At 40.8% G+C, this 17512-nt stretch overlaps 1 protein-coding gene across 3 annotated transcripts in view; it reads left to right on the top strand.

The window, feature by feature from the left end:
• Positions 1-17512, top strand: part of LOC118422194 (tau-tubulin kinase 1-like) — a 36165-nt gene that overhangs the window by 5414 nt on the left and 13239 nt on the right. For all 3 annotated transcript variants that reach the window (XM_035829728.1, XM_035829713.1, XM_035829721.1), the window contains 3 exons: positions 9948-10067; positions 10570-10784; positions 16591-16695. In XM_035829728.1, coding sequence (XP_035685621.1) covers positions 9948-10067; positions 10570-10784; positions 16591-16695 — 440 coding nt within the window. The remainder of the gene's footprint in view (positions 1-9947; positions 10068-10569; positions 10785-16590; positions 16696-17512) is intronic.

The raw sequence follows: 17512 nt of genomic DNA, 5'->3' as shown, positions 1-17512 counted from the left end.
GAGGTAGCATATAGATCATAATCTGGTACGGGTGTGACAAGTAATTAGCTTCTTCCTGGCAATGATGCTTTACAGACGGACTGCTGCTGTGATAATGGACTCATAATGGGCCTTGGCTGTTACAGGCGCCAGTACTTCAATCGCACAAACATAGAAACAACAAACAAGCAAAAACAATTGGCTTCCTACTGGCACAGCGGCCAAGAAACAAAAATACTCCCTAGCAGTACTCAGTCTTCCGGGCAGTCACACAGCTACAGTGCGCACGTGGCCGGGCATACAGACATGAGAATAGGGTCCCGTAGGCTTAACTATTTACTAAGGCAAGCATCATACAACAAACACAAGGATCTTCCTAGGAGAGACATCCCGCAGGCATTGGCTCTCCATAGGCAAGCATCACACAGTCAACACACAAAATACAGCACAACATAAGTTCAGAAGGCGCATGACGTTACCCGTAGGCGTACGGTCAAGGCATAGAGAACGCTACTAGCTAACTTAGAACATATACAATACATTTGTGCGACCGTACCTTGCTAGCCTAGAATAAAACCAAAAGAAGAGTTCGTGGGTCTTTGTACGCAGTTCAGTGGCATTCCAGGGGCAAGTAGAAATACTTTATACAGTTCTAGATCGTTCGAGTCACAGCTGAGTTCAGTTCACGCCGGTCATACTTGGAAGTTCGAGGTTAACGTTGTGTCACGGGGCAGCTTTGGTCGAGACGGCAACGGGTCCTTGGTGTGAAGCTATGGGGCCGGGTCAAGCAGGCACGGCGGGCCGGGTCGGACAGGCGCGGCTGGCTGGTCGGGTGGGCGCGGCGGGTCGGGGCGAGCAGACGGCGGCGACGTCTGCAGGACAGCATTGACACGTATCGGCTGCGGACGGCTTCGGGGCGGCGTCTGGTCCGGCCCTGTCCTTCGGCGACGACGAGCGTAAGCGGCTGGGTACATTGGAAGATGAGGTCTGGAGGCAGGCTGGGTAAGGGAACGGCATGGAGACACATCGGACGAGCTGGGTCTGTTGTCGGTCTACGGCGGTAGCAGGCAGGCTGGCTATAAAACGGACGGCGTGGTGGCACGTCGGGGCGAGGTCGGTCGGCAACGTGGCACGGTGACAGGCCTTGCATCACAGCACAGACGGCAGTCCACCGGGCGAGTCGGGCGACATGGTAGCGGGCGAGGCAAAGGCCTAGGACGGCGTTTTACCACGGGTTCGGCCGCTCGAAAGCGGCAACACACCGCAAGCCACCAAATGTAGGGGAGAATAAGATGAGACGTTCACTCTGTGGTTGCCTGGTCAGAACTGATTGTGGACAGACTGTGGTCTGTCCCTTTATTGAACTCTTATCAGAACCATATGTGAGGTGGCCCTGTCATAGCTAGGACCACCTATGGACAGTATTATAGATCTTCCTGTTATCCCACATTGCGACATCCATAGTGTTTCCAAGACATGATAGTTGGTTTTCACTGGCGACCAGCCAAAACACCACATTTGCATGGATATTAGATTTGGCCATTCAGCAATGATTAGAACAAAAAAAAACTTCCATGATGTTTTATCAGAATGATGTAGGTCAAAGCATTTGAATGGATGCCGAAGGGATGTGGAATGTATGATATGTTTGGGTATAGTCTAACTAAGAAGACAAAATCAGAGATTCATGTTTAAAAACATGATGTTACAAGGTGTGTTATATGCACACATTGTGTTTGTGTAGTGTGCAACTTTGGAAGTGTGTAACTTCCTGTATTTCGTAAAGTTCCCCAAAGGGTGTGGAGGTTTGGTCCGCCAATCCTCTCGAGTCTGTATGTACTTAACATGCAAGCCACATTGCAGGATATTGAAGTTCTGTGGCTTACAGGAATGACTGTGAAAACATCCTGTGTCCTTACTGGGTCACAGAAGATGTTTTTACTGGGTTTATGTACTGTTTCACAGTATTACTAAAAACTCATCTTGGTGAACAACAGTTGGGGCTTATTTCCCCTGGCAATTGGCATCTACAACAAAAATCTATTTGTTGCTAATTTCTTTGTCCAGAATTGCCTGCTCTTTGATTCAACCCTCTGTGTGTAAGCTGCTGACTACATTTGATGGCAATTGCTGTAGCTGCTTATACTGTGTAATCTCCTTGAGTTGATAGCTTCATGACAAAGTTCAAGGCTTTACAACCTGCACAAACTTGATAAGTTGTAAAGATGATAGGGCCATGGGGTAGTGACCAATGTGCCCTGCAGATAATGGCATGAAAGCGTGTTGAGTAAGCCGTTCTTGAATGTTGAACTAGCCTGCCAACGTGAGCTGCATGTGTAGAAGACTCATTTACATCTAAACACTAAATTTTCCTCACACACTCTGACAAGGAATCAGTGCAAGCACAGATGCGAAGTAGATGTTCACTTTGGTTATCAGACTTTTAACTCTCTGCCTCTTGTTCTTCCCACTTTATCTTTTTCAGCTCAAGACCAAAAATATCAGCAATGTACAAAACTTGGGCTTCTTTAAAGTAGAAGAGGAAAACAATTGATATTGCAACAATTTGTTCTTGCAACAAAATTGTAACTTATATATATAATTATTTTTTTCTCTAGAGTAGTTTCTTCTTTGGCTTTGTGTGCCAATTCCTACAATTTCCTTTGCCCTACTCTGGCAGAAGTTAGCATAAACTGATTTTCTGGAGGTAATTGATGTACTTACCAGTGTTAACCTTTCCCAGGATGTAAAACAAAATGTACCATGCCAGCCTGTTAAAACTTGTCCAGAAACTCAAGTGTTATGAGCAGTCACAACTATTTAGTATTTTGCAAGGAATTCCTGCATGTGAAAGCCAGGTTTAGTCTCCCTGTTAATTCTACTTTTTATCATCAGCTATAGAAAAATAGCTGTCTAGAGCTATCAACAAGACATCAGCTTCTTGCTTTTGTTACTGCACTGTTTTGTTCAACACTGAACTTAAATCAGCCTGAAGCATCTAACGAAATTGTAACAAACTAATATATCGTAACTCTTTTTAAGCCCCCATTTCAGGACAGCTTAATACGCTATTTTTCACTGAAATGCCTGACTAAGCAGAGTGAGCTTAGGGTTGGAAATGACATTTCCCGTCCCTGTGGTATAGCATGGCAGCAGGTGATGTATGCTATAATAACATACGGCTGAAAACAGGTTCAGGTGAGGAAAATTGGTCATGAGCTGTGAAGCACATTCTCCTGATGTTCAGGTGGTTGATGAGCCATCCAATCACAGGCACAGCCCATCCATCTGGAGACTCATGTGAAGGGGAATAACAAGTGTTTAGAGCCCCCATAATGGATTCCTGTGCATTTTGGGGGGCGTTTCTTTGTTAAAACTGTATTTTTGTTTCATGTTAAGTTTTAAAATGAAAAATATTACATCCAACAAAATTATACAAAATATTTAAAAAACAGACATTTGTCCAAAAATTAATGGATTAATAGCTTCTGATCAGATACAAAAGTAAGATGTAGGTGAGGATGTTGATAAAAGGATAATCTTTCAAACATAATGTCAGTATGGCAGGGCAGCCTTCAAAGGTGCATTTTTGCACCTGTTTTGTCCTCCCTTTCACTATGTGAAAAACCCAAATAAAGAAATAAAGTATCTTTTCAATAGATAATGTTTGTAACAAAAGTGATGGTGGATGTTTTGTCAAACTGCCATCTTAACAGGTTTTCAGTATATAGTAATGCTGACACTTGTCTACAGGTCAGAGTAATAATCATAAAGACAGGCCGTATCTCTTCAGACTACTAGTATGTGAAACAGTGATGAATACCCTCCCTGCTAATGGCACAGAATGGTGGGCTGTACATTATGATCAACCAGAGGTCAAACACATTTTCCCTGGTACTGTGTTCAGTGATTTTCCACTTGTCCTCTTAAGATTGCACTGATACAAGCATGTCAAGCCTCTTATCATATTCATAATCTTTAACCTTCTCTTGACAAAAATGATCTTAGTCTTACTGTATACTAGTATTTTCCTGTTGACTGCCACCTTCTAAGACCAATATTTGAAGCAATATTTCAAACATTTAGCTAAACAATGGGTATCTCCTCTTTATTGATGAAAATTGTTATTGTTACAAAGTATTTTATCTGTACAATTTGTGTTATGACTGTATGTTTCTTTTGATCTGTTATCTATCTATCTATCTATCTATCTCTCTCTCTATATATATATATGTATATATATATATATATATATGTGTGTGTGTGTGTGTGTGTGTTTGCATTTTATGTGTATGTTTTACTGTTTGAACTTTGAACCCTAGAATACTAGCCCTAGATAGGGCTAAAGGGTATCGCAATAAAGGAATAAAGGAATGATGTTACTGTTCAGGTCACCCATGAACGAAAGGATAAGGATAGATCATCAGTACATTTAGGTGCAACAACCTCTGCACGTTGTGCACTGTAGATATTAATTAACCTTTCTCTACCATAAAGCTGTCTATAGAGAGTTTTTTGAAAGCCCCAAATCACATTTCTTATTACATAGTTGTAACTATTGCTAGCTTCTCACAACAACTACAGAAAACAAATTTTACTGAGATGCAATTGAATACTTTTCTGTATGCGAAGATATCCACATCTGTACAGTAAGAAAATTAATCATCTTGTCAGAAAATTAATGCTGGAGGCATCAAAGTAGAACTTATGAATGAAAGATGTTCCAAAATGGGAAGAAATTTGCTTGGAAAGGAAATGTGTCCACACTCACCCATGATCAACAGCAGTTAGAACACATTTTCTCTATCCCAGACTGATGAGCTGTTAATTAACTCTTTCATATCAGGAACTTCCATCTTTCCATCATTTCCTTCTTTTGTTAATCATTATTGGTTGAAATCCATTCATTTCCAGAAGAAATGGAATATCCTAGGGGTTAACAAATGCTCGCTGGAGCAGAAATAGCCTAGCTTAGTTTAAGTAATTGAAGTCTGGAAAACTGATCACATTTTCCAAGGCATTTGCAATTCCATGCTAAAAGCTTCCATAGCTGTGTCCCAGATAGAATAATCAGATCCCAATCTAGTGCAAACAGCTATTTTCAGTCACTGTTTTGTGTGAGTTTTAGGACTATTCCATTTTAGACATGGATGAAATATACTCTGAGGTTCTCACCAACTTTGTTTTATGTAAACACCACAGGTAGTTATTAGTGCTCTGGTTCATCTTTCTTATTCTGTGCAATAATTTTTTCCCACCCTCATATAATGCAGAGTAGCTCTAGGCTTGATTCAGACCAGCAAGTCAGGAATTGCAGTGCCTGGAATCAGTCAAATAGTTCAAGATGAAACATCAGTTCATCATATAACATCAGATGGTTACATGTGTTTTATGTATGTCAACCAGGCTATAACTGCTATGGATTTTCGTAGATTTGTATCATTAAAATAAGCTATTTTGGTATGTTAAGTTCAGTATGTCAAGTTTGAATCACACTCAGCATTACTTGAATAGCTGCACAGTTCTACAATAGATGAAGCAGAATTCCACCTAGTCCTAAGCAGTGAACTGAAGCATGTAGTTCCAGACAATTTTACCACAGTACATTCTCCGACCTCAATCTTGGCACCATACATCTCTGTATGCCGGTGCGTGTGCGATGATGCCAGCCATAATCAGGCCATTTGTGTGGCCACAGGTGTGCATCAGCATCCATAATGCAGCTTTCCCTGTCCCTGGTGCTGAGATGGCTGCTGTAGACTTCACATTGACTTGCATGAACATTGATCAGGTGGAAGAACATATCATGAAATGCCACGAAGCTATTTCTTTCTAACATTAAACATATTGGTTGAAAACACTGAGTATAAATGGTGAATGTAACTGCTATTTTCTGAAATAAGTCACAAGTTTGATGTGTGAAGAGAATATCCAAGAATAGTACTTTTTACTACTTGTCTTGGACATTGATAACAATTTGTCATTTCTTGGCACAAACAAACACATTTTTTACACAAAAAAACATTTTTTAACAAGTAAAGAAAGACATTCATCTACAAATTGTACACCATGTCTACTTAGATTCTAGTATGTGGGAAATCATGAGTCCATGTATATTTACAATATAGGAGCTTGAAGCAGCACCATCGAATATTGACCATTTAAAATTAAAGGTGAAAAGATAGCACAAGCCTCTGCTGGATTACCATTCATACCCTTGATATCTGTCCATCTATCATTTCTTGCGGCACTTTAATTGTTCCATTGATGTAGCCAGCTCATTTCATGGTGGAGGCAGGCCTCTGTCCGGGACAGCTTGGGGTCATGACAGTTTATTGATTGAATGTCAGTCAGTACCTCATTGCGTAGACAGTGCTCTTTAGCCCTCCAATGTTGCGCACATGTACATGTATCTGTAGACTGTACATGTACTCGGTGGCTATGGTATTCGACTTTTAAAGGATATAGAATGTCTTAGTAATTATAAACATCTATGAAAAGCTTAGAAGTCATAGTTGACATTGAAGAGATGTGACTTGTGTATAGGTATGCCTTAATACTGAAACTATCAACATAACAACATGGGTAACCAAACTGTTTGTACCAATTCAAACTCTACTGTCTATGCAGGTGGTCTTCCAAGAAACTAGTACAAGTATTATAGCCAGCCATCTAGTAACTGGTCTGTTTTTGAGACAGACTTATTACAAGTGCCAGATCTAAAGCCAGCCTGGGGTATGCTCAGTGCAGGTATTACCGGTGGAGTTGGACTGTCTGCAGAATTATTGATGATTTGTCCTGACCCAGCTGGAGAGGAATTTTGTCCTATTGATGAATGGATAAAGGTCTGAGGTATCGTCACTGTGATTCACAGCTTGCTGTCAATACCAAAGTTGATTTGAAAACTGGAGGTGTAGTCATACTCATAGTGTCATCTCATGCCGAGGATGTGTCCCACATGTCTGCTGTTGGAGTGACTTTTTGATTAAACCACCACTTTTCCTGGCAGGCAAACAAAAATGGGTCACATCATTCCAGTCACAGGCCTTAGTTTGATCACAGTCAGCCTTGTCAAATCAAGCCGGCTGCCGGCTATTTTCTCCGCCTACTTTACATTTTTCAGCTGCCTACTTTTGTTACAAAATCCCCCAGCAATTTGTCTTGATAAAACTCTTGGCAGTTTTCTGATAGCTTACTGGGTCTTTGGGGATCTGAAAACTGTCATTTTGATGAATGTCCCACATGTGTATTAGGTTTTCTCTGTTGTTTACATTATCTGAGATTGCAGCAGGCACTGCCACCACACCTCCAAGGAGGCGTGGTAATATCTGGACCTTTGAGTGCACACACCTAGCTGTGTGTGCCTGTGACTATTTGCTGGACTATAACTAGAAACACAACATGCCTCATTGTGGATGGATTCTTTCATAAAATGGTGGACGTTAATTCCAAGATGTAAACTCTTAAAGATACAAGCTGAAAAGTTGCCCAGAATACACCAAAAACCATGTTTAGGCGTCTAAATTCACAAATTTTCCACTTCGTGGCTCGCCGCAAGCCGCTCCGCGACTAGCCTGCTACTTTCAGATGTTAGCCTACTACTCTAAAAGTTTCTGACAAGGCTGACAGTACAGCCCTCAGCTGGAAGGTGCAAAAATCTTGGGAATCTATAAATGATTGTAGCTCCACTAGGATAGATGAATTTATGAGAACTAAAAATACCCAAACTTTCAGAAACCATTGAACGTATCATAAAAATAAAAGAGTATTCAGATTTGGTTTAGGGCTATTTGTATTTCTATTAAAATTCTCAGAAAAGTGTGGCCAAGAATCTTTCTATTTGGAAGTCTTATGTGATAAATTACAGTCATTTATGTATTGATTGACTGTTGACCCCTGCTCCTTTCATTAAGGCATTCTTACACCTTTGTTTTGTTTAGTTCTTTAATAGAATGACTATATGATATCACAGTTGAATATATCCGCAAAAATACCGGGTCAGTGGTTGTCCTGGGATGCTATGGAATAATGTTTGATTGTCTGGGCCTAGTGTGATGAAGTGATGGTATTTCTGCTGTGCTAAACTGATTACGTTGTGGACACTGCCGCATCAATCTCTATCAACCAATTTTCTACTGACCTAGTATCAGCGTAATCAGGTTTGCCTGCAGTGTCAATTCACAGGGCTGTCAACAGCCTTGCCAGTGGCTTGAGCCAGAAGAAAACATGCTGTTCCTTTGTATGTTAAAAGAGTCCTGATAAATTCAGGAAAATAGGCATGTTTATATCAGACTCAGGTCTTTGCAACGAGAATTTAATAGCCTGGTATCCAGCCGTAATATAGCCGTTGCAATTGCAAAGCGGAGAGAAGAGACTTAGGAGCTATATTACGGCTGGATACCAGGCTAGAATTTGATAAAGCTGTTTGGAAAAAAAATGCCTAGAATGCATGACTTCTTTTTATATAAATTGTGCTATAATACTGTAAATGCAGAAATGTTCGCTGTAGTTTTGCATTCACGGTTTTCACAGTGAAGTGAAGAAAAGCCACGGCACACATTTTTCCATTACAGTATGTGACTACAATCTATGGTGCTGCCGCGAACTTAAGACTACCGCAAACATTCCATTCTCCCGTTACCACGAAAGTAAATCCCCACGAACTTAAATACATTCACAGTAATTGCCCCAAATGACTGCAGTCCTATTGATGTTTGTATTGTCAAGGTCAGAATCACTTTATCTGAGTTAAACAGACAGCCAAGCAACATCTCACATATACATTTACTAGCAAGTAGAATACCCAATAAGAGTCTTATGTATGAAAGCAATGTTCTATGGGCTATGCTTGCTGTTCTACTGCTAGAAGATGTTTCCTTCCATCGATTAAACAGAACAGTGCTTTACTGCTCTAAGTGGTAAGGTGCCTGCAGCCGAGGAACACACACCATCTACCAAGCAGACAGTTCAATGAAATACAGATACAGACTCTAAGTGAAATGTCACTATCCAACTTGCTGTACCATGCATGAGGTTGGCAAGCTATCCATTTACATCCCATCATCATGCAAGGCATCAACCCTGAATAATAGATGTGTCTATATATAGAGCTTGTTCTGACTGGGGAACATTTCATAGTCATGTACTGAAGGCGTCATGTTAGGAATGATGACAATTTGCACCACGTAAAATTTAAATCCCTGTTGTTAATGCATTGAGTTGCACAAAACTTTATGAGTGCTTCAAAATCAGAATCATGTTGAGAATCTAAATTTAAGCAATAATGGTTATCAGTCATGGCAGAGATTACACACTTGGTATTCAGACTTTCCTCTTAAATTGCCAGTTTCTTAGCGTGTAGCATGCTGAAATGATTACTCTAACTTCCTGGAGTGACATTGGCTTGGATTCATGCCACTGATATTGAGAGTTATCATCCATATAGTGCAGAATGTTTGCAAGCTTCGATGTCAGAAATATGTGAGAGCACAGAATGTCCTTTACTAGCTGAGGTATCAGCTTTGAGACTCATGATCACTAGATCAATTCCCTGAAGATGGTTCACTATACCCTGTTGTTTTCTTGTGCTAACGATTCATCACTTTTAGCTAGCTGCCTAGTGTCACCATTGTATTGTTCCTGCTACAATTAAAATAAAGACAGACAGTAAAAGGGCTTATTGTTTCCTTTACTTCATGTTAATGTAGTGAAAGGTATCAGCTAGTAACAATCCCTATACATCTAAATCAAACAAAATTTATGTATAAAACCCAGTACATGGACCAGTACAGCTTAGGTGCAGGTAGATACCAGAAATACCTGCACAGCTCCAATTTTTGCCTACACTAACCTGCATATGCAGGACCTGGTGGTATTTTGAGCCTTGTATTCATGAGATATTTCTTGTCAACCTCAGGCTATCATCATGTTCAGAATGATCAGATCTAAGTCTTCCTTCCTCTCCTTAGGTGAGATCTACGAGGGTCGTGACCTCCAGAACCAGGAGGCGGTGGCCCTGAAGCTGGAGTCGGCAAGTCAGCCCAAACAGGTGCTCAAGATGGAGGTGGCTGTTCTCAAGAAACTGCAGGGTGAGTTAAGAGGCCAGCAGATGTACAAGTATTCCTTACCTGTAACTTTGCTCAATTCTGATTGGAGTTGTACCCTTTGATTAAGGGTTACTATAACACATATGATGCTCAAAGATTTACACTTATCAAACAGTTCTTTTTAGCAAAAACTTCAATGTTAAAAGACAGTCTGATGAGTTGTGTAATCATTACCATATACATAGAGACAAATATATATATACATACAGAGAGAAAGTGAGAGATTTATATATATAATATAGAGAGAGATTTATACAGAGAGATTGATAGATCGATAGATTGATAAGTAGATAGATAGAGATACAGATAGATAGAAAGATAGTTCTCACTGAGACATTGCATTGAGTATGAATTTTTTGCACATTTTTCCCAAAGTTAGTATGAAATGTGACAGGTACAGAACCAAGTTAAAACGACAAGCTTGTATGTAAAACTTGTATCATTCAACTTGTATGTAAAATCTGCGACCATTCTGCCGTTGCAGGAAAGGACCATGTGTGCCGGTTCATCAGCTGCGGGCGGAACGAGCGGTTCAACTACGTGGTGATGTCGCTGCAGGGGCGGAACCTGGCGGAGCTGCGGAGGAGTCAGGTGCGCGGGACCTTCAGCATCAGCACCACCCTGCGCCTGGGCGTACAGATGCTGCGCGCCGTGCAGGCTGTACATGATGTGGGCTTCCTGCACAGGGACATCAAACCTGTAAGTAATCATGTAACCATTGTTCTATACACATCCTACACAAGGACATCAAACCTGTACGTATCCAACCCTATACACATCCTACACAGGGACATCAAACCTGTACATATCCAACCCTGTACACAACCTACACAAGGACATCAAACCTGTAAGTATCCAACCCTATACACAACCTACACAGGGACATCAAACCTGTACATATCCAACCCTGTACACAACCTACACAGGGACATCAAACCTGTACATATCCAACCCTGTACACAACCTACACAGGGACATCAAGTACGTATCCAACCCTATACACAACCTACACAGGGACATCAAACCTGTAAGTAATCATGTAACCACTCAACCCTATACACATCCTACACAGGGACATCAAACCTGTAGGTATTCCTCTAACCACACAACCCTATACACAACCTACACAGGGACATCAAACCTGTACATATCCAACCCTATACACAACCTACACAGGGACATCAAACCTGTAAGTAATCATGTAACCACTCAACCCTATACACATCCTACACAGGGACATCAAACCTGTAGGTATTCCTCTAACCACACAACCCTATACACAACCTACACAGGGACATCAAACCTGTAGGTATTCCTCTATCCATACAACCCTATACACATCCTACACAGGGACATCAAACCTGTACGTATCCAACCCTATACACAACCTACACAGGGACATCAAACCTGTAAGTAATCATGTAACCACTCAACCCTATACACATCCTACACAGGGACATCAAACCTGTAGGTATTCCTCTAACCACACAACCCTATACACAACCTACACAGGGACATCAAACCTGTAGGTATTCCTCTATCCATACAACCCTATACACATCCTACACAGGGGCATCAAACCTGTAGGTACTCCTCTAACCACACACCCCTATACACATCCTACACAGGGACATCAAACCTGTAGGTATTCCTCTAACCACACAACCCTATACACATCCTACACAGGGACATCAAACCTGTAGGTATTCATGTAACCACACTACCCTATACACATCCTGCACAGGGACATCAAACCTGTAGGTATTCCTCTAACCACACTACCCTATACACATCCTGCACAGGGACATCAAACCTGTACGTATAAGTGTAAGTACATAACCCTATACACATCCTACACAGGGACATCAAACCTGTACGTATCCATGTAACCAGTGTTCTATACACATCCTGCACAAGGACATGAAACCTGTACGTATCCAACCCTATACACATCCTACACAGGGACATCAAACTTGTACGTGTTTATCACTTTACACAGGGACATCAACCCTGTACGTATCCATGTAACCACACAACCCTATACACATGCTACACAGGGACATCAAACCTGTACATAACATATCCATAACATTACACAGGGACATCAAACCTGTAGGTATTCCTCTAACCACACAACCCTATACACATCCTACACAGGGACCTCAAACCTGTACGTATCCATAACATTACACAGGGGCATCAAACTTGTACGTATCCATGTAACCACACAACCTTATAAATACATCCTACACAGGGATATCAAACCTGTATGTATTAATGACTTTACACAGGGACATCAAACCTGTACGTATCTATGTAAACCATACAACCCTATACACATCCTGCACAGGGACATCAAACCTGTACGTATTCATAACATTACACAGGGACATCAAACCTATATGTATCCATAACTTTACACAGGGACATTAAACCTGTACGTATCTATGTAACCACTACCCTATACACATCCTGCACAGGGACATCAAACCTGTACGTATCCATAACATTACAATACACAGAGACATCAAATATGTATGTATCCATAACTTTACACAGGCTGAGGGACATCAAACCTGTACTACATATTCTTGTAGCCACACAAACCTATACACATCCTACACAGGGACATCAAACATACTTGGCACTTTTTGTTCAACTTCATACATGTAGATGCTATTATCATGATAGCAAATTTCTTCCCAAGCTACTTGTGATTCAGTTTGGGAACTGGATGATAAGAAATTTTGAAATTTGTAATTTAGAAATATGTTTCGTAACCATCAACATGGGCAGCTATAAAGATACTTCTCAATTTCAATTTCTTTACTTGCTTCACTCTGTTTAGACACAACATGGGGCTGGTTGACATTTTCTGTCTTTATTCCTTAGATTACCTCTCGAAGTATGTTTTATGTTGAGTGCTCTTCTCTCCCGTGGCGCTACAAAAGATAATGCTATTCCAAGTGTAGAAATGATTATGACTATCTATCTTGTACAACAAATTGTGCATCACCTGCTGCCCCCCTAGTTCTGCTGCCTTGTATGATTGTATATCATCTGGGTAGAACAGCCTGAGCTGTAGACTTGCCCAGATTATGCCACTGGATCTGCATACTTCCCAAACTTGTATTGATTTTCGTCCGTTGAGGTCATGGGGACGTATTCGAGCTAGGTTCCGGTAAGCGATTTGCAGAGAATCGAACGGGGTGAGACTGTTCACGTAGTGAAGGAAATCGCGCGGGTTCGATTCTCTTCACTTGAATGCGGAGCGCGCACGGCGATGGCGAGCCTACACTATCGTGCGAGACTATTCCCTTGGTGATGAAACGCGCACGAGCGATTCTCCGCTTGAAGGCGGAGCGCGCACGGCGATCGTGAGCCAATATTACCGGCCTACTAGACAAATTAAACGTTCGAATATCTTCAATTCAAGGCGAGAACCCACGCCATTTTGAAAGACGTCGGGTACGGGCGCGGACACACTTTTGACAGCGATACTTGTCGATAACGTATAGTAAGACTCACTCTATGCCTGAAGAACTCTACTCTACTCTACTCTACTCTATTTCTGGGTTGGCATTTAACCCTTTGCGGGAATGTAGTAACGTTACTAATCACGTAAGTCAGCAACAAAACAGAGACAAATAGCTCACGCAACACCAACATCGTTATTTTCTACTAAAACCTTCTACAAAACAGACTTACATACCACAGCAAATTCATAACCTTACATGAAATATATACAAATACATCCTACCTATCCCGTGTATTCAGAGTTTACGCTACAATCTACAAAACTACTCACCCTTACAACTCACACAACGTTTACAAACTTCGTACAAAATTTATTAGTAGAACATGGGCCGTGATGTGACGCTACACTACAGTATATCATTCATGAAAACAAATCGAGCGTTTGCTATTTTATAATTAAATCAAACGAGCGTACAAAACGTAGACCAGCAAGTATCGTATGTATTCAAACTTTACACTACATGCCGAAGTATTTACCGAAGTATTTACAGATTAGTACGAACAAATTTACAAAATCACTACGAAATTGTTGGTTAACAAAATGGCGTCTGCCCACGCTATCCTGGCGTCCTTTGCAGTATGTTGCCCGGCATCTCCGTGTTTTCTACCTGAAAGAAAACGCTGAAAAGAAAAGTAAAGACAAGAATTAGCAATGGTTAATTACGAAAGAAATAGGATGGAAAAATCGTCAATAAAGCCAAAGAATGAAATATCAATTGAGTGGAATTAAACAAGTCGAGGATTTTGCGATTACAATCTAGTGGATAAAAGACATATGAAAGAAGGGCGATCTCGCCGAGACAGCCCAGCAGAAGACACAAGAGGCCAAAGAAGGTCTGGACGCCTTCGGGCCCATCAGGTGCACCGTAATTTATTTTTGACATTTGAATATACCACCAAAACTTCACCCACAGTACATTTAGGTGCATCGTAATTTATTTTTGACATTTGAATATACCGCCAAAACTTGATCCACAGTACATTTAGGTGCATCGTAATTTATTTTTGACATTTGAATATACCGCCAAAACTTGATCCACAGTACATTTAGGTGCATCGTAATTTATTTTTTTTCATTTGAATATGCCGCCAAAAGTTGACCCGCAGTGCATGACGGGGTAGCGTCATCTTGCCAAGAAACCATGTTTTTCTTTGTCCAAGTAGCGTAGTTAATGTTTCCATGTAGAATTTAGATGCCTATGTACGATATCTCAGCCTGCTATGATAAGAAATTGTGACAAATCAAATGACAGTGTAAATGTATCTGTATTATGATCTATTATTTTTTACATTTAAATGTGCCGCCAAAACTTGACCCGCAGTGCATGACGGTTTAGCGTCATCATATCAGGACGCCATGTTTTTCTTTGTCCAAGTAGCGTAGTTAATTTTTCCATGTAGAATTTAGATGCTTATGTACGATATCTCGGCCTGCTATGATAAGAAATTGTGACAAATCAAATGCCAGTGTAAATGTATCTGTAAGATTCTGAACAGTTACTGAAGGTTTATTATTTTTTACATTTAAATATGCCGCCAAAACTTGGCCGGCCCGCAGTGCCATGTTTTCATGTGTCTGAGTTAACGTTACGTAGTTAATGTTTTCACGTAGAATTTAGATTCTGTACGATATCTTTATTCCATCGTGTAATACTTGTACATACATATATCTGAATACTAGTATTAGCTGCACGTCGTTCCTTCGGCCAGCGCCAGCCTGTAAGTTCAAGTACATTTCATTTTCATTTCACTTTAGCGCTGCTCAGACTCAGAGTTAGATCGAAACTGTCGACGTTCCATTTGTACCTGTAGAAAAAGAAAACAATACTATTGATTTAACTTCATGTCCTTTTTCGCTCTTGATTATGATACAAATGTCTAAATAAAGGTTTGTAAGTGCATCTCAGTATCGTGAGTGCATTGTTTGTGTCTTGCTCAATCCTAGTACATGTACAATTCATTTGCCCCCTCCCTCCGCTGGGAAAGTTACTGGTGCGTAACTTCGGAATGTCGCATATGCCTGGAAGTATAAGATGTGCTGACAAATGAGCAATACAGATAATCCAATACAAATGGGCAATACAAATGTGTCTAGTAGGCCGGTAGTATAGTATTGGCTCACGATCGCCGTGCGCGCTCCGCCTTCAAACGATGAGAATCGCGCTCGTGCGCGTTTCATCACCAGGGGAATAGTCTCGCACGATAGTGTAGGCTCGCCATCGCCGTGCGCGCTCCGCATTCAAGTGAAGAGAATCGAACCCGCGCGATTTCCTTCACTGCGTGAACAGTCTCACCCCGTTCGATTCTCTGCAAATCGCTTACCTGTTCTTACCTGCGTATTCTGCCCAGGGAATTGCATAACTCTGCTCACATCTACAGCGCAGTGGCGCTGGGAATGATTTTAATGTCAAGAATTTACGCCAAGGCTTGGAGGTAATCGTGTCCGGGTCACCCAAGGCTACCATAATCTGACTGTTGCTCACCAGAATGGTCACCCGGCAAGTTCTGGGATGCACAAATGATGTTATCAATCATAACAGTGGAAGGAAAAAGTGTGTTATATACAATCAAACTTTAATGGTCTTCTTTCAGCTGCTAAGCCTAATTGTCACATTTGTCATCGGTATATTTGGAGCTTGTTTTATTTCTGACGTACCAATTTTTCCCATGCGCTAAAAAGCCTGAAGAAAAGACCATGTCAAATACTATTAAAGTCTGAAAAAAAAATACTGGTCCCACAAGTTAAATGTGATAAAAATTGAGACTACACCTTATGATTACTCTGCTTAGGGCTTTATACAACAGAATGAGTGAACACTCTACATTACAGTGGAACAGAAAATCTCGCTTATAGTCTACCTGAAATAGTCATGTAAAGATGTGTTGACTTTGTCAAAAGATCTAGGAAGACCTGATGATTGTTGTTAAGATTGTTAAGTTTATCAAATGACGTCTTGTTATTTTCTAGTCGAACTTCACGATAGGCCGACTGCACCAAGATGCCAGGAAGGTGTACCTACTGGACTTTGGGCTGGCCAGACAGTATACCAACTCAGCTGGGGAAGTCAGGACGGTCAGTACACACATCATCCTTATCTTTGTAAAGATATCGTCAGACTGTCTGGTGCTTCATGAAGTGTCACATGCACTGCACAGTCAGGGGCAGTGACAAATAACTAAAAAGGTGACAAATAACTATCAAGGGCAGCAAAATTGGCACAAAATGCCTTTTGACGACACTCAATGCTGCAATTTAAAATTGACAACTTGGATTGGCGTAATAAGTAATAATACATCTTGTTGCTTCCCCAATGTCTAGAAGCAAATGTATTGATACATAAACTGATTAGATTTGTCAGATATACAGTACCAATTTGTAGGGCAGACACAGCGTCTCTTGAGCGGTATACAGCCGAGACAGTATCCCCCTACCTTTACAATTTCTCAATGTGATGTTTATGGTTGATCATGATTTTCTATCATTTCTCAATTATTTTCTTTGATTCTTTTGAATGATAACTAATCTCTGATTTTGCATTTTAGATAGATTTTGGGTATACAACATTAACTTTTCGTGCAAATGATTTTCAGTCTAAAACAATTTTGAAATCTTAAGCCAAAGATGAAACCATTAGGTTTTACCAAACATTGTTGATCGTTGTTACTTCCTTGTTTCTCACATGATAAGCAAATTTAAGCTACAAGTGCACTACTTAAGAATTACAGTCTGTAGCCCAAGAGTCTGCCAGCACACATGTATGTCACTTGATCTGAAGAACTGGCTGGGTGCCTCATAAATTTTTCAGGTCGCGTTTGGCGCCAGTCAGACTTTGCATGACAGATGTGTCTGCTCGTCTTGTGGTTTTACCTCCATTGTTTCACACAGATGA

This window comes from Branchiostoma floridae, chromosome 1, assembly GCF_000003815.2.
Source record: "Branchiostoma floridae strain S238N-H82 chromosome 1, Bfl_VNyyK, whole genome shotgun sequence".
NCBI lineage: Eukaryota > Metazoa > Chordata > Leptocardii > Amphioxiformes > Branchiostomatidae > Branchiostoma > Branchiostoma floridae.
This window is presented reverse-complemented; position numbering and strand designations above follow the sequence as displayed.